This window comes from Capra hircus, chromosome 16 (genome assembly GCF_001704415.2).
Source record: "Capra hircus breed San Clemente chromosome 16, ASM170441v1, whole genome shotgun sequence".
NCBI lineage: Eukaryota > Metazoa > Chordata > Mammalia > Artiodactyla > Bovidae > Capra > Capra hircus.
In genome coordinates this window covers 54,630,978-54,658,938 of record NC_030823.1, presented here as the reverse complement: position 1 = coordinate 54,658,938, position 27,961 = coordinate 54,630,978, and the positions used below count along the sequence as shown (strand labels likewise).

General features: G+C 37.7%; 1 protein-coding gene across 5 annotated transcripts in view; it reads right to left on the bottom strand.

The window, feature by feature from the left end:
* RABGAP1L (RAB GTPase activating protein 1 like) overlaps nucleotides 1–27,961 on the bottom strand; it is a 719,827-nt gene that overhangs the window by 68,312 nt on the left and 623,554 nt on the right. The window contains exon 1 of one of the 5 annotated variants that reach the window (XM_018060622.1): nucleotides 24,860–25,599. The exons of 3 other annotated variants lie outside the window; for them this stretch is intronic. In XM_018060622.1, coding sequence (XP_017916111.1) covers nucleotides 24,860–24,970 — 111 coding nt within the window. In that variant the 5' untranslated portion in view covers nucleotides 24,971–25,599. Of the gene's footprint in view, nucleotides 1–24,859; nucleotides 25,600–27,961 lie in introns of those variants that run through there. One more of the 5 variants, XM_018060620.1, reaches the window with a different exon arrangement.

Sequence of the window (27,961 nt, the reverse complement as noted above, 5' to 3'; positions counted from 1 at the left end):
GTACTACAGTTCATGGGGTCACAAAAAGTCGGACACGACTGAGCGACTGAACTGAACTGAGTTTTGACAAGTTTGCTAAGGAAATACAATAGTTTTTTCAACAAATGGTTCTGAGACAATGGATATCCCTACATGTTGAAAAAAAAAATTGTATATAAACTCTTATACCTCCTCGCCCCCCTAAAACAGAAGAAAAATAGAACATAGACCTAAATATGAGAGCAAAATCTAAAACATTTTGAAGAAAACCTTAGAAAAAAATCTTGTTAGATTAGGCACAGATTTTAAAGATATGACACCCAAAGCATAATCTATAAAAACAATGGTAAATTAAAAACTTATGCTCTTCAAAAGACATCATTGAGGAAGCAAAAAAGAAAAGTCATAGATTGAGAGAAAATATATATAAATCATATATCTGATAAAGGACATACCCAGAACATATAAAGAACTCTCACAACCCAACAAGACAAAAAAACCTAATTAAACAATGGGCAAAATATTTGAACAGTCACTTTATCAAAGAAGAAATTAAAATGGCTAATAAGGACATGAAAAGATGCTCAATATAATTAGGAAAATGTAAACAAAAACTTCCAATGAACTACATCTACACATCCACTACAGCGGTCTATAACAAAAACGAGTAACAATATTAAACGCTATTGAAGAAATGGAGAAATTGGAATCCTCAGAAACTACTGGTGGGAATGTAAAATGTTAAGAGTCACTTTGCAAAATGGTTTATCAGTTTCTTTAAAAATGATACACAGGCTTACGATACAACTCAGCAACTGCTACTAGGCACCCACAGAAGAGAAATGAAAACATATGTTCACACAAAAAATTGTATACGAATGTTCATAGGAACATTACTCACAGTTGCTAAAAACTGAAGTAAGTGAAAAAAGTCAACCAACTAGTACACAGCTAGTTTACCATCCAACTATGGGTAAATAAAATATGGGATACACATACAATGGAATACTATTATGCAACAAAAGGGAACAAAGCAGAGATGAACTTCAGAATCATCAGGCTAAGTGAAAGACACAAGGTAAAAAGCTATCAATTGTTTAATTCCATTGACATGAAGTTAACAGAATGTAAATCCATAAACAAAGAAAGTAGATTCCAAATTACCATGTCTGGGGATGAGACAGGGATTGACTGCAAATGGTGACGAGGGTAATTTTTTGAGGTGACAAGAATATTCTCAAACTTGATGAGGTGACAGATGCATAAGCCTGTAAGTAATTCCCCTTCCTGAGTTTCAACTGGGCCCCCATCTACAGGTTATCTTTTCCAGATTCTTTTCCCATACAGATTATTACAGGATACTGAGTAGAGTTCCCTGTGCTATACAGTAGGTCCTTGTTGATTATTTTTTCTATATATAAAAGAAAAGATATATGCATATGCATAACTGAGTCACTTGGCTGTACACATGAAACTAACACAACACTGTAAATCAACTATACCTCAATATAAGATAAAAAATTTTTTCTAAGAGAGAGTGAGAGCGAAGAAAAAAAAAAGATTATCTTTCCAGCCTTTCCCACAGCTTCGGAGGCCATAGACTAACTCTGGCTGTAAGCAAAGGTCATGCACTCCATTTTGTACTACTGCTCTTAAAAGGGAAGGGGTTTGTCCTTCCCAACCCAGGTCTCCCACATTGCAGGTGGATTCTTTACTGTTTGAGCCACCAGAGAAGCCCATGAATACTGGAGTGCGTAGCCTATCCAGTCTCCAGGGCATCTTTCCAACCCAAGAATTGAACCAGGGTCTCCTGCACTGCAGGTGGATTTTTTACCAGCTGAGCTACCAGGGTAACTTTCTTTTCTCCTACTGGCCATGAGATGGCAAAGGCTCTAACAACTCCTTAGACTCAGGAGATGGAAGTAGCCTGTGAGGGTGGCAGAGCTACCTACGTCCTTGGATCTCACAATCACGGACTGTATGTGAGAAAATCACTGGATTTTTAGGATATTACCATTACATTTTAGAAAATGAAGAATGGAGTTCACCGTTCAACATTTGTTAACTGTGAAGTATCTTAGGGAACAGCTATCTTTATGAACTGTTTTCAGATCAGCAGTAAGAACATTCTTATCCAATTACAGAAAAATGTATGCAACGAATTCTGTTTCCAACTGTAGATAAATATGGTGGGAAATCTATCCTGGACACTAGTGTATATCTGAAGGATATGTGTTGAAAGAACATTGCAGAAAGTCATGAAAGCTTTGTAACTTGCTTCTGTCTTTTAGGTGTCAACATTTATTTTCTGAAACAAGGAATCACTAGTCTTTCATATAATCACTGCCATTTAAATATAAACAAAGAAAAATTTGTCTTTTTTTTTCTCCCCTGTAGTTCTCCAATAAAACTTTAAGATAAATATCACAAAAAGAAACCTTTTGCAAACAGTTCATTTGTAGAAAGAAACTAGGAATTTTCTTACCTGCCACCTGACTTAGAATGCTGACAGGTAATCAACTAGGAGAGAGCTGAAAGTGAGAGGCAGTTATAACCCTACAGAAGTTAATAAGCTTTGTAGCATTTTCACAAAGTAAGAGTTTGGGAAACATATTTACATTATCAGGAAGATTATAACACAAAAATAGCTATGTTCTTCAGGCAAGACAGAAGCTGCCTGTTCTAAGTGACATTCCACAGGGACAAATCTTTTATTTCTAGAAACACAATGTTTAATGTTGCTATCTTACTCACATGGCAATGATGAGCATGTCAAAACCTGTGGGGGAAACAATCAAAATCCCTATAGATATATGACTTCATCACATGGCCCTTATAGATAAGCATGCAAAGTGGACTATAGTAGTCCACTACTATAGTAGACACCTCTACTGAGAGCCAAGGTAGAATCTGTGTCATATACAACAGAGACCTAAGAGTTCATAAATTAAACTTTCAATTATTGTGCTGTTTACTGGGTATACCAGATAACAATGCAAATGACAGCAGTAAGGAGTTGCTGCCGTTAGAATGGCACATATTAATTGTTCTCTAGGTTAAAAAACTTGAAAACATACAGGCTATAAACATTTGAGATAAATTTTATTGTTAAAGGATTTCTTTCTTGAAAATCTAGAAGAGAATGAATTCACAGTTAATTTCAACTACTTGACATGACTTATCTTTTAGATTGATACATACTTCCATAATAAACTTATCTAATTAGACACAGCTGGCACTGTCAAAAACAGATTCAGTTTGCGTCCAACTCATCTATACTAATCTACACTTTTAAGACATTTCTAGATGTGGGTGTGTTCTTTTCTGAAGACACTGAAAATTCTTGTGATCAAAGACCACAAGAATATTTGGCTTTTAGGTATTTCCTAGAAGAACTGTGCAAAAAAGATCTTCACGACTCAGATAATCATGATGGTGTGATCACTAATCTAGAGCCAGACATCCTGGATCACTACGAACAAAGCTAGTGGAGGTGATGGCATTCCAATTGAGCTATTTCAAATCCTGAAAGATGATGCTGTGAAAGTGCTGCACTCAATATGCCAGCACATTTGGAAAACTCAGCAGTGGCCACAGACTGGAAAAGTTCAGTTTTCATTCCAATCCCAAAGAAAGGCAATGCCAAAGAATGCTCAAACTACCACACAATTGCACTCATCTCATAGGCTAGTAAAGTAATGCTCAAAATTCTCCAAGCCAAACTTCAGCAATACGTGAACCGTGAACTTCCTGATGTTAAAGCTGGTTTTAGAAAAGGCAGAGGAACCAGAGATCAAATTGCCAACATACGCTGGATCATCGAAAAAGCAAGAGAGTTCCAGAAAAACATCTATTTCTGCTTTATTGACTATGCCAAAGCCTTTGACTGTGTGGATCACAATAAACTGTGGAAAATTCTGAAAGAGATGGGAATACCAGACTACCTGACCTGCCTCTTGAGAAACCTGTATGCAGGTCAGGAAGCAACAGTTAGAACTGGACATGGAACAACAGACTGGTTCCAAACAGGAAAAGGAGTACGGCAAGGCTGTATACTGTCATCCTGCTTATTTAACTTATATGCAGAGTACATCATGAGAAACACTGGACTGGAAGAAACACAAGCTGGAATCAAGATTGCCGGGAGAAATATCAATAACCTTAGATACACAGATGATACCACCCTTATGGCAGAAAGCGAAGAGGAGCTAAAAAGCCTCTTGATGAAAGTGAAAGAGGAGAGTGAAAAAGTTGGCTTAAAGCTCAACATTCAGAAAACGAAGATCATGGCATCCGGTTCCATCACTTCACGGGAAATAGATGGGGAAACAGTGTCAGACTTTATTTTTCTGGGCTCCAAAATCACTGCAGATGGTGACTGTAGCCATGAAATTAAAAGACGCTTACTCCTTGGAAGAAAAGTTATGACCAACCTAGATAGTATACTCAAAAGCAGAGACATTACTTTGCCGACTAAGGTCCGTCTAGTCAAGGCTATGGTTTTCTGTGGTCATGTATGGATGTGACAGTTGGACTGTGAAGAAGGCTGAGTGCTGAAGAATTGATGCTTTTGAACTGTGGTGTTGGAGAAGACTCTTGAGAGTCCCTTGGACTGCAAGGAGATCCAACCAGTCCATTCTGAAGGAGATCAACCCTGGGATTTCTTTGGAAGGAATGATGCTAAAGATGAAGCTCCAGTACTTTGGCCATCTCATGTGAAGAGTTGACTCATTGGAAAAGACTCTGATGCTGGGAGGGACTGGGGGCAGGAGGAGAAGGGGATGACAGAGGATGAGATGGCTGGATGGCATCACGGACTCGATGGACATGAGTCTGAGTGAACTCCGGGAGTTGGTGATGGACAGGGAGGCCTGGCGTGCTGCTATTCATGGGGTCGCAAAGAGTCAGACATGACTAAGTGACTGAATTGAACTGAACTGAACTGTAATAAGGTATGGTACACACCCTTGACACTTACAAATGCACAGTTCCAGCTTGTATAAGGATAAAACAAGTATCCAATCCTTTGGGCTACTTTTCCCAGACAATGGATGTGAGCTAGTCTGTACATATTCTTTTGCCCGGCCCACTTTGGTGAGATAAATTTGAGAGGCTATTGGCAGAGAAAGGTGCTCCCCTGGTAACTCAGTAAAAAATGTGCCTCCAGTGCAGGAAACCTGGGTTTGATCCCTGGATCACGAAGATCCCCTGGAGAAGGAAATGGCAACCCACTCCAGTATTCTTGCTTGGAAAATCCAATGGAAAGAAGAGCCTGGCGGGCTACAGTCCATGGGGTTGGACATGACTGAGAAACTAAACCACCACCGCTGGCAGAAAAAAGCAGTAATCTATAGAACAGAACACAACCATCTGTCTCGTGAGGATATGGAACATACAGCTTGTATGTCATTAACACCTGCCAGCCATGGACAATGCCATCATCCAATTTTTTATGTTCTTATTTTATCAAACAGTGAGTTTGTGAAAACATAAATGCTTATTACCCAGCTCAATTTAGACTTTAAATGTTCAGAAGTAAAAATCTAATCTTATCTATTCAACTCATTGGACTACAAAACAAAATCAGGTCTGCCAAGGGTAGGAGCTACTGTGAATAACAATTCCAGAAACAGAGCAATAAGAGCACATTCCCTAACTGACCAGGGCTTGTTGCCTTATTCTGAGTCTAGTCAGCATTAACACAGACGCTCCAGGGAGAAAACTGGGATATCTGGAATAAAACCCATCCTAGTTCTGGAGAAGTTTAAAAATCACTATCTCCAGAGCCACCTCTATCTCCTTTCTACACCATCAAGGCAAGCATAGCCTAATACCTGGAAGCAGTAAGGATCTTTCTGTTTAATCATGTGTCTCTGTATTCAGCAGTTGTAAAGAATCATAGGAGTAACAAGGGAGCTTTGATTTTTATAACAATAAGTAATCATTCAATCACATAACAGGAGTATTTGAATGAGCTATTTTCAACATCTTGAAATTTAATAAGACAGATGATGTCATTACTAAGCAGATAATATGCTCACAAAATTTACTGCTAGTCTTACAAGCACATTCTCAGACTCTGTAAGCATTAAATTAAAAATTTCAAAACATCTTTCATAAGTAAATTGGAATCTTTCACAGAAAGAAAGCTTAGAGAAGGAAACGAAACAACTCATACAAATTTTCATTCAATTTAGCTACCATGTTATTCTGCACGACTCAGTGGGTAAAGAACCTGCATGCAATGCAGAAGACACAGGAGATACAAGTTCAACCCCTGGGTCAGGAAGATCCCTTGGAGTAGGAAATGGCAATCCACTCCAGTCTTCTTGCCTGGAAAATTCCATGGACAGAGGAGTCTGGTGGGTTACAGTCCATGGGGTCACAAAGAATTGGATATGACTGAGCAACAACCATGTATATCTATATATGTTATTCTGCATGTATTCAGCTGAAAAGTTTGTACTCTTACTAAATTACATTAAAGTTCACTCTCTTAAACAGATGTTTTTTGTGAATTTTATGATGTTTTATGTCAAGTAAAAATATCTTTGACACAAATCAAAAAAAAGTAAGTTGGACTTCATCAACATTAAAAATTTTATGCAAAGAACATCAAGAAAGTCAAAAGACAATCTAAAGAATGAGAGAAAATATTTGTGAATCATATTTTGATATCTAGTATATATAAAGAACTCTTACAATTCCACCAACTAATGAATTTATTATTTTGGGGGGGCTCCAAAATCACTGCATGCGGTGGTGATTGCAGCCATGAAATTAAAAGACGCTTACTCCTTAGAAGGAAGGTTACGACCAACCAAGATAGCATATTAAAAAGCAGAGACATTACTTGTCAACAAAGGTCCATCTAGTCAAGGCTATGGTTTTTCCAGCAGTCATGTATGGATATGAGAGTTGGACTATAAAGAAAGCTGAGCACAGAAGAATTGATGCTTTTGAACTGAGGTGTTGGAGAAGACTCTTGAGAGTCCCTTGGACTGCAAGGAGATCCAACCAGTCCATCCTAAAGGAGATCAGTCCTGGGTGTTCACTGGAAGGACTGATGTTGAAGCTGAAACTCCAATACTTTGGCTACCTGATGTGAAGAGCTGACTCATTTGAAAAGATCCTGATGCTGGGAAAGATTGAGGGCAGGAGGAGAAGGGGATGACAGAGGATGAGATGGTTGGATGGCATCACCAACTCAATGGACATGAGTTTGGGTAAACTCTGGGAGTTGGTGATGGACAAGCAGGCCTGGAGTGCTGCGGTTCATGGGGTCACAAAGAGTTGGACACGACTGAGCAACTGAACTGAACTGATGCAGTTTAAAATGGGCAAAAGAGTTGAGTAGACACTTCTCCAGAGACGTTCTCCAGATACATAAATGGCTAATAAGCACAAATGAAAAATGCTCAACATCATTAGTCATCATAAGGAAATGCAAATTAGAACCACAAGATAGCCACTTCATAACCATGAGGACGGCTAGAATAAAAACAAAAATAAAAAGTCAGAAAAGTGTTAAGAATGTTAGTGGGGCAGTAGAGAAATTAGAACTTTTCTTCACTGCTGGTGGGAATGCAAAGTCATTCAGCCCCATGGAAAGCACCCTGGTGGTTCCTTGGTAGGATAATTCTATATTTAACTTGAAAGCGAAAGTGAAAATGAAAGTTGCTCAGTCACGTCCAACTCTTTGGGACCCAATGGATGCCCATGGAATTCTCCAGGCCAGAATATTGGAGTGGGTAGTCTTTCCCTTCTCCAGGGCATCTTCCCAACCCAGGGATCGAACCCAGGTCTCCTGCATTGCAGGTAGATTCTTTACCAGCTGAGCCACAAGGGAAGCCCAAGAATACTGGAGTGGGTAGCCTATCCCTTTTAACAGATCTTCTCAATCTAGGAATCGAACCAGGGCCTCCTGCATTTCAGGCGAATTCTTTACCAACCGAAGCAATTCCACTCCTAGGTATATACTGAAAAGAATCAAAAACAAAGACTCAAACAGATAATTGTACACCCATGTTCACTGTAGCATTATTCACAACAGTCAAAATAAGGGAACAGTCCACATGTCCAACAACAGATGAACAGAGAAACAGAAAGTGCTCATATAGTATATACATATAACAAGTTGTCTTTAGTTATAAAAAGGAATGAAGTTCTAATATGATACTGCATGGATGAACCGCAAAAACATTACAATAAGTAAAATAAGCCAGGTATGAGGACAAACATTCTATGATTCCACTTGTATAAAATACCTAGAATAGGCATTTCACAAAGTAAATGAGAGGTGACAAGGGGTTAGAAGACAGGGCAATAGGGAAGAACTGCTTAATGGACAGAGTTTCTATAATCAGGGTTGTGGGGGGAGGTGGGTGAAACTGCTTTAGAAATAAATAGTGGTGAATATAACCAACACCACTGAACTGTATAGCAAAAAATGACATACCTAAAAATCAGTTTAAAACTTCCAGCATCTCTTCAAAGCCAAGACACCTAGTAGCTTAAATTACTTTTCTTTCTTTAACAAGTATTAAATTATTCAAGTCAGTTAAGTGTTCCTCAAAATATGTAATGAATTAAGATTCCAAAATAAAACCCTTGATTATGGAGTCAAAGTTCATATAATTTAACTTCCTAGCTGATGTTGGGATGTCCTCGGTATTATCCCTAAGTGACTATATACTGTTTAAACACACGTAGCACTTTACTTGAACACTTACAGGCATTCAGAAGAACTTATTAACCTTCTGGCGAAAGTTCTAATTGTTAGTTTTGCTTTTCCCATTTCAGTTGAAATCTGTATCTCTAGCAGCCTATACTCATTAACCATGATTCTGCCTTTTATTCCAACTTCCACACAATAGTCCTTCAGAAATCTGAAGACTATTATTGGACCTCCAATGTTCTGCTATCCCAGCAGCAGAATTTCCCTTTTGATAAGATTTCAAACCAGCCTATCCAGGAGATGGTGAGGGACAGGGAGGCCTGGCATGCTGCCGTCCATGCGGTTGCAAAGAGTCGGAAATGGCAGGATAACAACGACGACAACAATATCAGCCTGTACCCTCATTCTAGCTATATTCTAAGTATTTTAGTATCACGGTGTCCATCACTAGTATTTCCTTCTCATTATTTTCCACATTTAAAATTTTTTCCATAATACATCTCTATTACCTTTCTGATGACAAAATTCTATTTTAGGGGGAAAAAAACAACCACGTCAGAGAAATCATCAGAGTACTTTCTCTACTCTAAAATACTAAAATATGCTCTAAAACAAAACTTATATTCCAATCTGAAAGGAAGAAAAATAGAATCAGAGCAGGACAGATGAAAAATACTGTGTTACTTCTTCCTAGACGTGATACTTTCAGAAGATTTGCATGCACATTAGAGATCTTTGATATGAAATGGTTAACCCAAGACTCTCACTCTAAAGAAGATTCAGAAGCAGAAACGTCAAATGCACTGCCACGTTTAAATCATTAGCTTAGCGTTTCTGACAAGTACTATAAAACTGAGATCTTCCCTGCTTAAAACCTTGAAACAGCATTCCATCGCCCTGTGCATGAAGTCCAGTTTCCGTAACATGGCTATTAAAAGCTGCTCTCTTCTCTAGCCTAACTTTGAGCCATTCTTTGCTTCCCTCACCCAACACTCTCCGCTCCATTTCTTTAAGTTTTCCTGCTCACTCCTGAAACTCAGAATACACTTGCTGCTCTTGCTGGAACACCCAACCCCTTCCCCTCATTCTCTTCGGTTGGTTAAACCCTCCTTGTCCCTCAGGTCCCTGATCCCTAACTTAGATCATTTCTACCTGTGTTCCCGCAGAGCCTAGTCCCTCTGATTTGGACTAGATAGCCCTAAAAATTCCCTTAGGACTCAGGTCTCCCCCTCTCTTCATAAAATTTATAACCTTTTTTTATGATTATTTAACATCTATTTTGCCTATTAGACCGTAAATCCCGTGGAGGTAGGAACCCCATTTACCCTGCTCTCTTCTGAAAGCTTAGCACTAACTCCATTAACATTACTGGGCACAAAGTACATAGTTAATAAAAATTTAATTTTATTAATACTAAGACTTAGTGAAGTAAGTCGCTCAGTCATGTCCGACTCTTTGCAACCCCATGGACTGTAGCCCACCAGGCTCCTCCATCTATGGGATTCTCCATACTGGGTTGCCATTTCCTGCTCCAGGGAATCTTCCCGACCCAGGGATTGAACCCAGGTCTCCTGCACTGCAGGCAGACGCTCTCACCTCTGAGCCACCAGGGAAGCTAAGACTTAAGTTAGCTTTTAATAGCTAAAAATATCTATAAAATGCTATTAACATGCTATACTACATACAATTCTCCTGGATTTGAATCCCACATATTACTCTTTGCCCTACTATGCTTCATGGACACACTGTTTCAGCTAGACTTTTCTGGGTCCTGAGTCTGTCAACCAAAATGCTAGCTATCCACGCTGGGCCCTCCATACATTTGATACACATGCTACCAAAAAATAGATTGCCTTTGTATAATTAAGTATCCTTTATTTAAGACAATTTTTAGTATAAGCCATTTTTGTATCTGTCCAATTTTCTAAAGTGACAGTTTCTGGACTATCAAAGTTTTTTTTTTTCCATTACAACAATAAGTTCACAGATATGTTTGAATAAGTAGACTGAAAAGTGAGATTTTCAGTTCCACATTCAAACAATAACTTTCTCGTTAGCATATACCTTCTCCACAATTAGGGAAATTCAAAACAGACATAACTATTAACTGCTTTACTTATTCACTGTAAGCATGCTTGCTACAGGAAGAACCTTTGTATGTACAGAACTCAGAGTCAAACATGGAGCTTTTAGAATTTAAGTAAGCATGTTTACCTTAATATCCACATACCCAAAAGACAATGAATAACAACAGGGCCGATCACTGTTAGAGCAATCATTCACCTTCAAGAAATTAAAGAAACTCTAATTATAGATTTAATGTCTAACTTACCATCTTCCTTAGAAACTGTTTAGGTGTAGAAAAGTTCAGGATTCTGATAATCAAAGGGATATATAATCTCAAGATTATACATTAACTTATTTAATAACTGTAAGTATAGCATTATACTTATAATAACTAATGAGTGAGAACAAAGCATGATGCCATGTATTTTGTCTTGTTTTGAATGCAAATAAAACATTTTATCCTTTTTTCTTAATGCCACACATTTTGAATAATGATTAAGAACATTGTCCCAGAGCCAGGAAGGCTGTGTTCAAATTCTGACTTTGCTACTTTCCTGCAGTGTATCCTTGAGCTATCTTCTGAACCCCTGCTTCAGCTTGACTATCTGTAAAATAAGCCTAAAGTTTTGTTGTGAAGGTTAAATGACTTTAAAAAAAGAATAGTGAATTAATTGAATTAAATAAAGTTTAAAAATAATGTGATTCTTTCTATTGCATCATTTTATCACTATTAAGATGAAACACAGGATATATGTATACCTATGGCTGATTCATGTTGAGGTTTGGCAGAAAAAACTCTGTAAAGCAATTATCCTTCAATTAAAAATAAATAATAAAAGAAGATGAAATATAATACTATAGAACTTGTGGACCCTGAGCCTTATGTTCCTTATTATGTCAATCTCCTTTCATCTTAATTTGTGAGTCTACTAATTTTCTATTCTTACTCTAAGTCTCCTAACATGAAATCAGTGCATAGTCAAGAAAGGAAATTAATTCTTTCCCCTTGTCGGGGTACCGAAGACAAGTACCTTACTGTCCTATGAAAAATTTTCTAAAGCTGGGGAAGACCAAGGATCTATGCAAGCAGCTGGGCTATAGAAGGGCTTAGAGAAAGGTGGATCAGTGCAACTCACCCAGTCAAATGTCACACTTATTCTGCACAGCTGGGCCCTGGCTCCTGCAGCCAGAAGCAAGCTGAATCCTATGGGTTTGGTCTAAATAGGTCACTGGTGAGTGCAATTTTTCAGTATGAATTCACAGTCACTTTATATCATGTTCAATATATATAAAAAAAACTTCTATATAGTTTGAAAGATTGAGTAGGCTGAATGCTTTCATTTCACTCAAGATGGAATTAGTACCTTCATTTTACATAGTTCTTATTTCTGTTTTTCCCTTGAAGATTGCTTAGGGGAGGCATGGTAATTTACTGTGGGATATCAATATCACTTCGAATTTGTATATACTTTAAATATTTTCAGTATTCTTAATTCTGGAATATTCACAGGACAGTTTCTCTTATTTCTAATTAACAGAAATGAATAGTTTTTGTTCAGTTATTCCAATTATTTATTTGTCCAATTTTGTAGAATATCTACCATGTTTTGACCTGGTAGGGTTTGAAAAAAAAGTCCTTGTGTCTTGGCAAGTGTCTGTTAACAAACGATCTCTTTTCTCCCCTGGGTCTAGTCTCAACCTTCTTGCATCAATTGCAGTGTGCTAAGTTCCATTTCCATCAATGATTATAAAGAGTACTCACTTCCTAAAGAAATAGGTAAAAGTCCTTTGTAGGAGAAAAAGGAACCCGTGAGTCCAGCCAACTCCGTCATGGCCATCTTGGTTAGAGACAAAATATATTCTGATGTACTCCAGTCTCTCATATCCTCTCTGCACCCTTCCATCATTGGAAAGGCTGGTCCTTGTTGAAGACATTTCATTCATGAGCAAGAGTCTTGAGTGCTAAGCTATCCCTTGTTTTTCATATCTTCTTTGAAGAGTTCAAGTCAATGACAAATTAGAGTACACATTAACAGATGACATTAATCCTTTAAACGGGAAGATACATTTCCTATCTCTTTAATAAGAAGAAAGCTCAAGAGCCTACATCCAAGAGAGAAAGCAATTTGCACCTTTTAGGCAGGAGCAATAAAAATGATCATTTCACATGAAGGAGTCAAATTAATGCAACTGTGACTGTTAGGTTAGAGGGCACTGCAGAGCTTTTGGGCTTCTAACCAAAAGTCACCTTTTAACAATTAAGAGATTTTGCTGGTTGCAGCATTTATCACATACTGTATGAGTATTCCCACTATCTTGGGATATGTTGAGTCCCAAAACACCAAAATTATTGTCACAATCTACCAGTTTGGAGTTCTCCAACAGATAGTTCAGTAAATGCACCTAGGACCTTCCTCCTCTTCCCCTCATAATTCTTAGGATCTAATCAAAGAGAGGAAAATTATTTGAAGGTACTTTAACGTACTTGTGAAACATGCACTGGTAGGACACATGCGTTTAAAGAGAACAATAGTGACTTGGAGATGATGTTCTCAAATCCTGTTTTCAAAGAACAGCCTGGAAAGGATCTGCCACAAACTGTTTCAATGGACCCTTCAAAAGGAAGATCTGGTTACTAAAACTACTAGGATTATTCCATAAGAGAACTCCTGAGAATGAAGAGTGCACTCCAGCTTTCTGAAACTTAGCAGACATTCTGCATGGCTGATAATTGCTGAGATTCTAATTAGAGAAGTACCTGCCAATGAAATGTCATGAAGAGGAAAAACAGTACATGTAATCAAGATGTACTTAAAGGTTTGTAGTAAGGTGTTGGAGGAGACTCTCGAGAGTCCCTTGGACTGCAAGGAGATCAAAACAGTCAATTATAAAAGAAATCAGCCCTGAATATTCATTGGAAGGACTGATGCTGCAGCTCCAATACTTTGATCACCAGATGTGTAGAGTCAACTCACTAGAAAAGACTGGGAAAGATTGAAGGTAGGAGGAAAAGGGGACGACACAGGATGAGATGGTTGGATGGCATCACCTACTCAATGGACATAAGTTTGAACAAGCTCTGGGAGAGTGAAGGACAGGAAGCCTGGCGTGCTGCAGTCCATGGGGTTGCAAAGAGTCAGAAACGACTGAGTGACTGGAAAACAACAAAGGTCCTTAAAGAAAACAAAAATGATTCTTTGTCTCTAATAGGCACCTATGTATTTAAGATAAGGCCTTCATTTATATGCTTACATTAACAATTCTGTAAATTACCCCTTTTTCTTTTCTTCCTTTCTGGGAGAAATCACAATCTTTTAACAAGCTTTCTAACCTAATACATATATTGATTCTCTTTCATTGTTTTAAGGACCACAGGAGTTCTTTGCATAGAGAGAATTTCTGAGTGGTAAAATTATTAGTAATTTCTGCCTTTTATTTTTTGTTTATATATATTTTCCAAATTTTAATGTATAATCAACCTTATTTTACTCATTAATGATTAAAAAAAGACTAAGTTGCAAGATCTTTAGGGAATAGAGCTATTTGGTATGCTTCTCTTTAAATAAATGATACCAACAGCTACTCTTTCCTTAATATGTATGAATCAACTTTAGTACATCATTTTCCTACCCAAAACTTTCATCTATAGAACTAAAATATTGATCCCTTAGCATTACACACAAAACCCTCCATGACCAAAACACCTATTTTCTTACCACTTCCTGGCCTTCCTCTCATATTCTAACTAGATCAAACAGGGTAAAATTCCCAGACATGCTATTTCTCCTGGGTGCTTCTCAAAGTGCTCTTCATCTGTAACATCTTTCTTCTCCATATAACCACCTGAAAATTTTCCATTTTTTCTTTAGAATGTTAATCAAAAGTTTTTACCTTTAAAGGGGCACAGATATACACTGCTGGTAGGTGAAACGATACGTCTTTGAAGGACAGCAATTCGGCTTATATATCAAGATTACAAAATGCACATATCCTTCAACCCAGCAATTCCACCCCCAGGAACTGGATATATGGATATTCTAACATTTTTGTGAAATGACATACAAAACGTTATCTACCGCACCGGTTTGTAGCAGCAAAATACTGGGAACACCTCTAAATACACATACATTGGGAGCTGGTTAGACATATTACAAAATTCCATACAGTGAAACACTATGCATCTATCAGCTGCATAAGGAATCCCTGCTGTACTGACACAGAAGAATTTCTAACACGTATGGAAAAGCAAAGTATAGAACATGAATGGGATGCCAAAATTTCTGTAAAAAGAGAGGGGAGGAACACACACCAATTTGCTTGTATCTGCATAACATATTTCTGAAAAGAAGAACACCACTGGGACAACAGGAACAATTTCACTGGATGCTATTTTATATGTATTGAAATTTTACACCATGTGATTATACTACTTATTCAAAAGGTAAAGTTTCAAAAGGTAAAGGTAAAGTTTAAAATTCAAAGTGCTAAAAAGTGTTCACATCTTTTGATAGTATCTCTATTTCCCATACTGTCTTTTCCATCAACTCCTTTATTCATTCATTATAACACCGGACTGCAGATATTCTGTGCCAAGTGAAGAGAAGTAAAAACAACCTGCAAGGTACAACTCAGGGAAGCAGACAGAATATTCATTTCAGTGAGGCCCCGGGTACACGATGTGACAGGCACACCAAGGAAAGGCTCTCTTCCAGATTAGACTGTTATCTCTTTGAAGATACCTTAAAGGTTAACAGAGTGCACTGCCTGTAGGAGGTATGCATGTTCAATGAACCACCGAATAAGCTAAAGAAATAAGCAATGCATTATTTTTTTAGACAGTTAAAAACTAATACTTAAGTATTCAAGTAGTGTGTGTGAAAGTCGCTCAATCGTGTCTGACTCTTTGTGACCCATGGACTGTAGCCTGCCAGATTTCTCTGTCCATGGAATTCTCCAGGCAAGAATACTGGAGTGGGTTGCTGTTTCCTTCTCCAGGGGATCTTCCCAACCCGGGGATAGAACCCAGGTCTCCCGCATTGCAGGCGGATTCTTTACCACCTGAGCCACCAGGGAAGCCCATTCAGCTAGACTCTAAGCTAACTAATTCTACAGTAAATTTTATAAAAATTTAGTATGAAGGTCTAAGGATAAAAAGATTTTGAAATAACCTTCCCTATCTTATGTGTACAGATATTTATGAAGGTATCCAATCATCTTGAGAGTCCCTTGGACTGCAAGGAGATCAAACCAGTCAATCATAAAAGAAATCAGTCCTAAATATTCATTGGAAGGGCTCATGCTGAAGCTGAAGCTCCAATACTTTGGCCACCTGATGCAAAGAACTAATTCACTGGAAAAGACCCTGATGCTGGGAAAGATTGAAGGCAGGAGGAGAAGGGGATGACAGAGGATGAGATAGTTGTATGGCATCACTGACTTGACGGACATGAGTTTGAGCAAGCTTCAGGAGTTGGTGATGGACAGGGAAGCCTGGCGTCCTGCAGTCCACAGGGTTACAAAGAGTTGGACATGACTGAGCGACTGAACTGAATCATTACAAACATTATCCACTGCAGACCATGATTACAGTGCTTCTTTTTTCCCCCAATACTATTGATTAAATATGTACAGAGAGCATATAAAGCACCAGGCACAATGCTGAGCTAGAGATATAGTGGTAAACAAAAACAGACATAGCCCTGTTCTCATGGAGGTTATGGGTTAGTAAGAGACTAGTCAAACAAAATTTCACAAGTATTTTTAAGAGCAGGCTCATTGGAAAAGACCCATAAGCTCAGAAAGATTGAGGGCAGGAAGAGAAGGGGACGACAGAGGATGAGATGGTTGGATGGCATCATCAACTCAATGGACGTGAATTTGAGCAAACTCTGGGAAATAGTGAAGGACAGAAAGGCCTGGCATGCTGCAGTCCATGGGGTCACAAAGAGTTGAACATGACTGAGCAACTGAACAACAAAGGAGGAAAAGAGAGAAACTGCCAGGCATAGTCAAATTTCTCCAAGGCAGTCCTAAGGAAAGGAAAAGTTACCTAAAGCCTTTATGTCTCAGAAAACGTAAGTTAAATGTTATGTTAGTGGGGACTTCCATGGCAGTGCAGTGGTTAAGATGCTGCATTTCCACTGTAGGGGACATGGACTCGATCCCTTGTCAGGGAACTAAGATGGCACATGCAGCGCAGGGGGGCCTAAAAAAACAATTTAAAAAAAAATGTTATGTCAGGAAATTGTGGACAGAATACAGTGTCCTTGGCCTTAGATGGAAAAATATTTATATTTTCCTGAACCTCTGATACTAACCTCTGAAATTAAAATTATGAATGTAGGCAATAATCTACTGTAGTATTTGTTAACATATCAAGCTCTGTACCATTTTGGGGCTTTCTCTCAGAGGTTTCCTCTGCCTAAGCCACTCTTTTTTTTCCCTTATTTTCCCTTGGATGGCACTCAGATATCAAATGACACCAGTGAGGCACTCACTGATTACCCAACATAAAGCCTCCAACTAAACAATTTAATTACATCATTCCATTTCAAGTCTCTGCCTAATATTTATCACTGGCTGACAAGTGTTATTATTAGCTAATATTCGTGTCTTACCTCTCCAAATAATATAAGATTTGCAATTGATACAGGTCTTTCTATGTCACACCCAGATTCCCAGGGCCAAAAACACAGTGCAGCACACAGGAGTAGAGCAATGAATATTTTTAATTGAATATTAAACGATGCGAATATGGGAGCTAAAACAAATGAAAAGCTAGAATATTATTTTTCAGTCATTGTAGACAAGCTATGATTTTACAAAACAAAAACTTTAGGTATTCTATGTTTCATGTCAGTTGCTTCTCTAACACCTCCAAAAAAGATATTTTGGGTTAACTCACAAATCAACCCCACTCCCAGAATCAAGTATAGAAGATAACTTCTCAACATCTGAAACAGGATTAAATGCAGAAGAGCTCTAATGACTGTCATCACAGCTGGTTCAATCATTTCATATTTAATAGCAAAACCACCTAAGTGCGCTTCAGAAAGTGAATTTATAAAGTCCTGGTAAATGTTAATCTCTTATTTCAAGACTGTGTAAAGGAAGAATCAGTTTGGAATTATATTAATCTATACACATACTTCCCTGGTGGCTCAGAGGTTAAAGCATCTGCCTGCAACGCGAGAGAGACCTGGGTTCGATCCCTGGGTTGGGAAGATCCCCTGGAGAAGGAAATGGCAACCCACTCCAGTACTCTTGCCTGGAAAATCCCACGGACAGAGGAGCCTGGTGGGCTACAGTCCACGGGGTAGCAAAGAGTCGGGCACGACTGCGCGACTTCACTTTCACATACACATATACCTCTTATTATGTGCTGGGTATTCTTAAATGCTTTAATGTATTAACTGATTTAATCCTATAAGGTACTTCTAACATACTTCCAATTCACAGATGAGAGAAAGGAAACTCAGAGAAGTCAAGTAACCTGCCCCAAGTAAATGAGTTAACTGGTGATGAAGTGGGATTTGACTCAGACACTCAGGCTCCTGGGCTCAACTCTAGACTATGTTACTTCCCCTGTCACTCAGATTCTCTCTGAAGAATCTAGAGTTGTGATTCATGGGTAACAACTTAACTCTGCAAATGACAGAACTATAAATCTGAATGCTGTACAGTGACTATATTCTGCTGTGGGAATGAAAAAGCAGAGAACTTGGGGAAAGAGAGAAAGTAGATGCAAAGAGACAAGCTAATTAGATGGCAAGAGATAATGGAAAATGTTTGCCACTTCTGGCTATGCTGAACTCCTGCTCTTGTGTTTAAAGGAACATCCCCTGGTGCCCACATGATAAATTCTGCTTCTTGTTTAAGATAGCTCAAGATTTTATTATTTGCAACTGTAAGAATCTCAGCTTATATCAAAACTGATAAACCAAATGAGGGAGGAAATGGCTTCCTTGCTAAACTGAAGCTGATGAAGTACGACCAAAATATGTTCACTGAAATAACAATCAGAATGTAAAGTCTTCAGATAATAACATTAAAAAACATGGATGAGTCAATAGCTTTATTCTAATCAATATTTTTGTATATAGAATAAAGACTGAAAAACAACTACTGATTTCATTGTTTTCTCCATCTCCGGCACAAGGAATTGCTGTGAGTTTTTTTCTTTTTAATTTGGCATGTGAGATGAAAGTTATGTGCCAACCTGGTAAGGAGGAAGTCATTTCAGAAAGCTCTCCCTCATCTCCCAGTTATACAACAGAGAAACTGTAGCTCCCTGAAGACCTCCCTTCTTTCCCTGGCGCAGTGCTGCTATGTCAGTATCTGTCTGTTAAGAACATTCGACCCAGTGCTAATCGAGTATAACAATGTGTTAGTCTGGGTAAAAAGCTTTTGTTAATGGACAAACCACCAAACAACCAAGTCTCTTACAGTGATGCTGTGATTTAGAATTTCTAGATGTGGAACATGATAAAGCCAAAATGGGCCATCTTTTCTCCATTACATGTCTTGATATCCAACTTTCCTATTCAAGCTGACATAGTAACAATCTTTCCAATTTTAATTTTATAAGGTGGAAAGTTTACATGACAGTAATTTGCAATTTATCTCAATCATTTACTCTTCTTGTATAGATCAGCTGCTGCTATCTGATGAGTAATTCCACGGTACCTATCCACTACAAGAACTGAGCATTGTGCCTGGGCGAATTTCTTTATTTACACTGTTGCTGCCGAAATGTCAAGAAGTCCAGACTCTTGTCAATTCTTTTTACCTGCTGTAATGACCTTTAAATTTTTTTTCCATAGGCAATGTGGCGCCTGTCAATCCGTTACTGCCCATTCCTGCAATAATCAATACATCTATTCAACAGATGGTCTCACCCATATAAATTCCTCCAATTAATGCCACATTGCCTTCTCACCATCCTGAGGCTCAAACCTAAGCTCTTCTACAGCAGGGGTCCCCAGCCTCTGGGATCTAAAGCTTGATGATCTGAGGTGGAGCTGATGTAATAATAATAGAAATGAAGTGCATAATAGATGTAATGTACTTGAACCACCCCCAAACCTTCCCCTACACCCTGTCTGATAAAACCGGTCTCTGGTGCCAAAAAGGTTGGGGACCACTGCTCTATACCATCTTCATGCCAACAGACTTCAAGTTTTCTGTAAGACTGATATCCTGATAGTGACCTCCTACCAAACAAAGCAATTCACTAGGGCAACCCAACTAGTACATTTGTCTACCCCTTGCCTTCTTCCATGGGCTTCCCTGGTGGCTCAGTGGTGAAGAACTGCCTGCCAATGCAGGAGATGTGGGTTTGATTCCTGGGTCAGGAAGATCCCCTGGAGAAGGAAATGGTAACCCAGTCCAGTATTCTTGCCTGGGAAAACTCATGGACAGAGGAGCCTGGCAGGCTGCAGTCCATGGGGTCGCAAAGAGTCGGACACAACTTATCAACTAAACAACAACAATGCTTTCTTCCACATCCCTATGATGCCTTATCTACTCACCATACTCATCCTTTAGGCTTTCTTCAGGCAGTTACAAGGGGAGACGATTAGAGCTTTCACTGCTAAGTGTTTTCATTTAATTCTTGAAATAACAAGTAATGTAAGTGCTACTATATCCCTCATTCAGATGCTTAGAGAAACTAAGTAATGTGCCAGTAAGCAGCAGATGTAAAACTTGAACTGGGAACCTTATAACCTTAAAGCCTCTGAAACAGTTAATCCCTCGGCCTTTCGCCCTGCTCAGAAAGGCCCTACTACTTTCCACTCGCTGACAAACTCCTTATCAGCCTTCAAAGCTTCAGTTAATTGCTTCCATCCTCTTTGGAATTCTGCCTCCACACTGAATAACTATTCTCCACTTCATTCTACCCTATAACAGTAAATATCATCCCCATAAATATTGATTTTGCTTGTCTCTTTTACTTTATTATGAGATCTTTGGATAAAGGATATTCTATTCATACCCAGCATATTGCAGCAATCCCAAAATGTTTATAATATAAAGGATATTCTATTCATACCCAGCATATTGCAGTAATCCCAAAATGTTTATAATGTTACATACTGGCTAAAGTAACGTTCCCTTCTTATAGATTAAAAAGCTGAAATAATTCAGCAGAACATAAGTTAACATTTAACCTGAAATATTCAAGCTTGACAGAGTATGCATTGGTTATTAGGCTTATTCATGTTTAAACATTAAATCATACATTCTGAATTTAAATACATATTCAAAGCTTCCTTCTAGAATGCATAACAAATGTAACAGGTATGATCTTTTTCCTTTATTTACACTGGTCAGGTATAAAAATAATTAGAAACGGCGGACGTGGAGAGAGAAATGCTGGTGATTCCACTAGGAGACAGAAGGCCCTGACTGAGGAAAACTTTAGAGTCTCTCTCCTTCGGTTGTAATTATTCCTTGTGTGAGCACCTTGCAATAGAGGAGGATGAGGAAATGGGTACAATTCTGTCTCAAAATGAAAGAGTTAATTTCAGCCAATGAACAACAAGAGGAAAAGTAAGCTGTTGAAATTAAGGAAAGGCAAGAATACTGTGTCCAATGACGCAGCTTTCTCAATGCTTCTGAGTCATTTTGATTAGACTGAATTTTCACCTTACATACCAACTTATTTATGCTGTAATTTACAAGTTCTAGGCTTTTGTTTAGCTTATCTTAGCAAATACAGTATTGATCTGCATAACTTTATGTTGTGTGTGTATGAATGATCTGGATGATAAGAGAGATTATGCTTGACTTCCTTATCCTTTTTTCTTAGCTGTTTTATCAAAAGGGCCTATAAAAAGGAATCTGTCATTTTCTTCATTATCATTCATTTTTAAAGGATCAATAGGATGCAGTCATATTTTTCAGAATGTGAATCAAGACAAGTCTGAAACCAATGGTTGTGCATAACTAGCTTTAAAACAAATATAACAGAGTAGAAAAAACAAACTGAATACATCACATGTAGCAACAGTAAGTATGGTTTAGTCAAATTTTCTTTCAGTCTTGTGTGTACAATGTTGTGAGATGTATTTTTCACTATGTGTCTTCATCAAAGGTGTCAGAAAGCCACAGAGCTACTTATGAACAAGAAAAGATTGTGTTCATGCCAAAAACACTGTACCTAATGGCATTACTACCATTTAATAAATCAAGATAACTCTCATTATGAAACAAAGTCCAATTACAGAAAGATATTAATTAATCCTATACTAGGAAAGTTTCTAAATACCCTCATAATAGTCAACCTAAACCCAGGGGATTGTATATGTTAGCAAGACAGTAATTTGCTTTACAGTACAGTAATAAATCACATTGAGAAGCAATTTATTTTATACTGCAGAAAATCTGAGTATTTATCTCTTTCATACAATTTTTTAAAGAGTTCATCTTGGACAAAGCAGAAAACTCAATATAGAATCAAGCAAATGATAAATATTTTATCTTACCACAATTTTAGTATAACTTTCCCAGACAAACTAAAACCAAACTATACCTCCAAAAGATGATACCAGTGAATAAACTCTTTCAAATTTCAAACCCAATAAAGAGAACTAAGAATCTCTAGAACTTTCTGTAATTAATTCAACATCCGGACATTTACACTACTTAAAAGTTCGGTGTATAGAGCTATATTTTGTGTCTTTACCATGCCTCTGAGATTTTCCATGGGCTAAATCCCCTTTGGGGGAGCTGGAATTGCATCAAGGCATAATATATATCAATATGCAGAAAATGGAAGAGTGTTTCCTGGTAAGCACATCAATATTCATTCATTCATTTTCTCTCTTCCTGTCTCTCTGTACCTGTGTAAGCACACACCCCAAATGTCTTGAATTTATTGAGCATATGAGGCTCCGCATGACCTGGTCACTGCCTACCTCTTCCGCATCTTCTGTCCTCTACACTGGGTTACTTTACATCTCTGTTTTTGTTCTTCTCCCCTTTAGCCTAGAAAATTCCTACACATTTTTGAAGACTCAGGTCAGATCCCTTAAAAGGACCTTGATAGGACTATTAGAAAAGAGTGAAACAGAATTCTGAATTTTTTGGATAAGTGTTCATGATGGATTATTTTAAATTAATGGCTAAAATGAAGCTTAAAGATTATTCACAACTGTGAATTAACCTATCCTGACTTGGTATATATACATATTTATGGTTAACTAAGGATTGGCAATAATCTCCATATAATATAATTATAAAAATAGAAATTATATTAAACAGGAAAAGAATGTAATAGGCTGGATATTTCTGTACTAATGAACACTTTAAAAAGTATATTATGGTTTTGTATTTATTTTGTGTTTTTGGTCTAGCTGATTCTTTCAAACTGTAGCTATAAAACATTTACAAAAGGAGAAAATTATAATGAATTCCTATGTACTACTCTTCTGTTTCAATAATTATCAACACCTATTTAGTTTTACCCATATCACCAACCTCTCTACTGGACCATTTTGAATCTTTGCAGACATTAACTATCCTTACCTATCTTGTTTATCATCATTAACTATCTCCATACATCCCTCTAAATCATTTTAAACACAATCAAAATATTACTGCACACACAAAAATTGAGTATTCCTCAATATTGCTATCTAATTCAGTTCAGTTCAGTCGCTCAGTCGTGTCCGACTCTTTGCAACTCCATGAATTGCAGCACGCCAGGCCTCCCTATCCATCACCAACTCCCGGAGTTCACTCAAACTCATGTTCTTCGAGTTGGTGATGCCATCCAGCCATCTCATCCTCTGTTGTCCCCTTTTCCTCCTGCCCCCAATCCCTCCCAGCATCAGAGTCTTTTCCAATGAGTCAACTCTTCGCATGAGGTGGCCAAAGTATTGGAGTTGCAGCTTTGGCATCATTCCTTCCAAAGAACACCCAGGGCTGATCGCCTTCAGAATCTAATTAGTGGTCAAATTTTCCCTGATTACCTTACAGATTTTTTTATGGTGTCATCAGTACACTGAAACAAAGTCAGTATACTGCATCAAGCTGATATTCCCCTTAAGCTTTTGAAAATTAACCTATGAGTTCCCCCTCCACCTTTTTTTTATTCTTATTACAATATATTCTTTGAAGAAATTGCCAGATTGTGTTAAGATTCCTATGTCTTAGAATAGAGAATTATAGTTTCATACTAGAAAGATGGTGGTTCAATGATAAAAGAATCTACCTGCAAATCAGGAGACACAGGAGACCTGGGTTCAATCCCTGGGTTGGGAGACCCCCTGGAGGAGGAAGTGGCAACCCACTCCAGTATTTCTGCCTGGGAAATCCTATGGACAGAGAAGCCTGGTGGGCTATAGTCCATGGGGTCACAAGAGTCAGACACAACTTAGTGACTAAACAAAAACAACTAGTAAGATAATTGTTATTATACTTGCTCATTCTGTTGCTTATGATGGGTACTACTGAATAGAAGAGGTCACTATGACAACAGTCAGGAAAGTATGTTTAAAAGATATGGATCAATGACCGATATAAGGATGACATCTACAGAGAAGACACAACAAACATTTGCAAGGACTTTGTTTTTCTATTATGCCAGGACATGTAAACTAAGACTCTTGGAGAATGGTTTAAAAAAATTATAAATTTAAATCCCAATTAAAATTATACTTATAATAGTTCCTAGTAATAATGTAAAGACTCTGAAAGTTATTCGATTTTTAGACATTCTTAATGTCTCTGTTATGGCCCATTGGTAAAAATGCTCCACTTCAGAAATACTGAATTATATATGTGTAAATGTAGGTAGCCCTCACCTAATAACCATATATGTACATACAAGGCAAACACATGGGAGAATATTATGTTTGGGAATACAAAACTTCTTTCAACCTCATTACATAAGAAAGCATTAACCTAAGTTTTACTCCTGGGACACTTTAAATATACTACAAAGGTATAATAGTGTTTAGTTTTATAAATAAAACCGTGAAAACCTACAGACCTTGTTGCAGCTGTAACAATGCCAACAGCAATGCTTCTATTTTAATTCCTAGGAAGTTATGTCTCAACTACTACACGAGTACAACTATCATATTAGAAAAGAAATAACAGCCCCAGAAGAATGTGCAAGGCCCCACCTACCATAGACCTGGGCTTGCTGATGGCCACCAGACTAGTGAGGAAGTCTTCGTCGTGCAGCTGGCTGAAAACATGGGCGTCATAGGCTACCATAATGGAGATTTCTTCCATCATCTTGCCAGCTGGTCTTTCCACAGCAGCAGCTGCTATCCCAGCTCCAGACCAGACTATCCAGGGGAAAATCCTATTGCAGCTTGGTGCCAATGCACACACCCACCTGAGTTTGAGGGGGTGGAGTGTCAAAAGTCCAGAGGAGGGGAAAAAAAAAAAAAAAAGCAGGTACTATCATAGGCTTGTCTAGCAATTCACCTCCACTAGAAAACTGAGGGAGGTCTCTTATCTACGGAGGAAGTATATACTATAAACACCTTCTGCATTCTTAACAGAGCAGCTAGAAAAGTTAGTTTTTGGAAATCTTCTTAAAACTTCAAAAAAGTCTCCTAAATGGAAATATTCTAGAGCAAAAATGGAAGAAAAAATAAAAAGGAAACCAAAAACCACAAAAATTGATGTTATGTTCTTGATAACCAGAATTTTTTTAAGTTTATCTTCTTACTTCAGTATTACTTATATCAAGATGTGTCTTCTTGGAGAAGATGTAGATTTTCTTACTGCTTATTTTTTTCATGTTCACAGAAAATAAATAGATGGCAACATTTAATTTTTCAGAATTTATCAAATTCTTGGTGTAATTAATTATCTCAAGAAGTGTGAAAGAAAAAAAAAAGGTTCCTTTTCCCCTCTGAGTATTTCTGTTAAAAACAAAAAGTACCAAAATACAAAAATGAAACAGACTGCAATATCAGTTAATAACCATTTCCTCTTCTCCCACTAAAAAAACAACAAATATTTTAAACAGAATTCTTGATTTTGAGAGAATTTAGTTTTCCACTGTTATTCTGAAAACAACACAAGGTTGTCATTTCCAAACTAATTATTATTCTCCCATGATAAAAGTTCTCTTTGTCTATTTTTAAGCTTAGAGATTTCTTTTCATTACACAAATCAGCAGATAGTAATGAACTATTGGTGCCTTAGCCATGAGAAGCATCTTTTTAAGTACAGCTGAAGACAGTAAATGAACCTCAACGTGCCCTGATGATAAAATGTGAAAACTGTCCAAATTATCATTACAAGGTTGCCTAAATCACCAGGAAATATAATGTAGGCTAATTCCATGGGGAAAGTATTAAGCAAATAAAAAGGGAGGAGGGCAGATAAAGCTCCTCCCGAAGTTGTTTTGCCAGTATTTCTAATTAAGCTATTATCTCCTCTGCTTTTTCTAGAGTATGACAGTGCAATACTATGAGAAATATTTGTCAGAATTAGAAATCAACTGGGAATGTTTATCTTTAATCAAATACAATGTTTAGTCCTAATTATCCATAGCAGTATTATGTTATTTAGTTTGCTTGTTTTTCAGAAAACAAGACTTGGAATGAAATTTCTAGTGCCTATTTTTCTTTGTCTTTCCAAAGTATTTCCACCTAGATGAACATGATTACTTAAATAGTACCCTGTCCTATTTAAATGTGATTAGAAGAGTTTTGCAACTACCATAGCATTCTGGATTACAAACACACGCACACACACACGCTCACATACACAGAAGGGGGAAAATACCTTACTGCCAGCAAACAGAAGCAAGACTAATAGGCTTATTTAAACAGAAAATGCAATACTTTAAATAAATCCTCAAGATTAAAACAGCTTCAAACTGTGTTGACCCATGCTGGAGCTTGGTAAAGCATTTTCACTTCACTTTTTTTTCCCCTACAAGGCAGTTGTGCCTTTTAAAGCATTATTTTTCTTAAAAATTCTTCCCGCACTAAACACTGACTAACTAGGTAAAGATTAAATGATCATCAGGAGACGAGGTACACTAAAGCGTCAGGCAGCTCATACCTTTTTAATTCCTTTTTATCTTTTCAGAAAGATACTGTGACTCCCTTCGTGCACTCACTAGCACCAGAAGGCTTCCGATTTATCTTGCAGGACCACTTTCTAGCTGTGAAAGCAGTTCCTGTGGCTTTCATATTTCCCTTGGCTCCAGTGACTCAGGGCTTCCACACTGGTATCTGAATCAGGTGCACTGACAAAGACACCTGTTGTGGAAGGTAAAGAAACCACTTCCCATAATGCCTTATTCCCTGCTGGCAACCGCCCAGGGGCAAACAAGAATTATGACTGCATTTGAGCAGTTGCCTGTGCAGCCTGGGAGAACACATTCGGTTTAACAATAGGTAATCTTGGTTAAGAACACTCATAACCAAGAAAAAAAAAAAAGAAAGAAAGAAAGGACCAGGGAAAACAGTAGTAAATAGTTTTAGGTACTGTGTTATAAAGTCAGAAAACTGTTAAGGCATTGGGGCTATAGGAGTGCAAAACACTTTTAGAAACATAATCAAAGGCTGTAAAGACGGTTTTAAAACGACAAAAAAGCTAACCACTTCAAATAATTAAGTCCTTTTAGAGCTCCACGTGGGTTGTTAGGTAAACAACTAGGTATTTTTACAAAGCTCCTGATTTATTAGCTTCAAAAGACTGTTCTAATTGGCCAGAGTGTCTTAGAATTGCCCGTAACAGTTTGTGCCTCAATCCAAGAGGTCTTCTCTAACAGCCACACTGCATACGCTTTCTAGAGCAAGGGCTCCCAAAGTTTTGTACGTATCCTTCATTTTCTGTCACCCTTAAATATTCCTCCAGATTTTATAGTCTGGGAAACAAAAATTTAAATGTCCTTTTTTCATACAGTTAAATGTATATCTGTGGTCCCCCCCCCAAAAAAAGCATACTTCTATGGTGATTCATGTTGATGTTTGCCAGAAACCAAAATTCTGTAAAGCAATTATCTTTCAATTAAAAAAAAATTTTTAGCAAACCAATGATCTATTTTTTAAAAAAACTGTTTTTATACTACCTTTCTTTCTTTTCCTAAAGATTCTTTTCTGCAGTCTCAGAAATAAACAGCTATTACCCTGCTTCCAGACTTCAGGAGTCACTGTACACAGTCATGTTTACATACAGTACTTCACTGCCTTGCAAGACATCTTTCTGGCTCGTTTGACTTTTCCCCAGTGAATTGAGACCCACCGATCTCCCCGG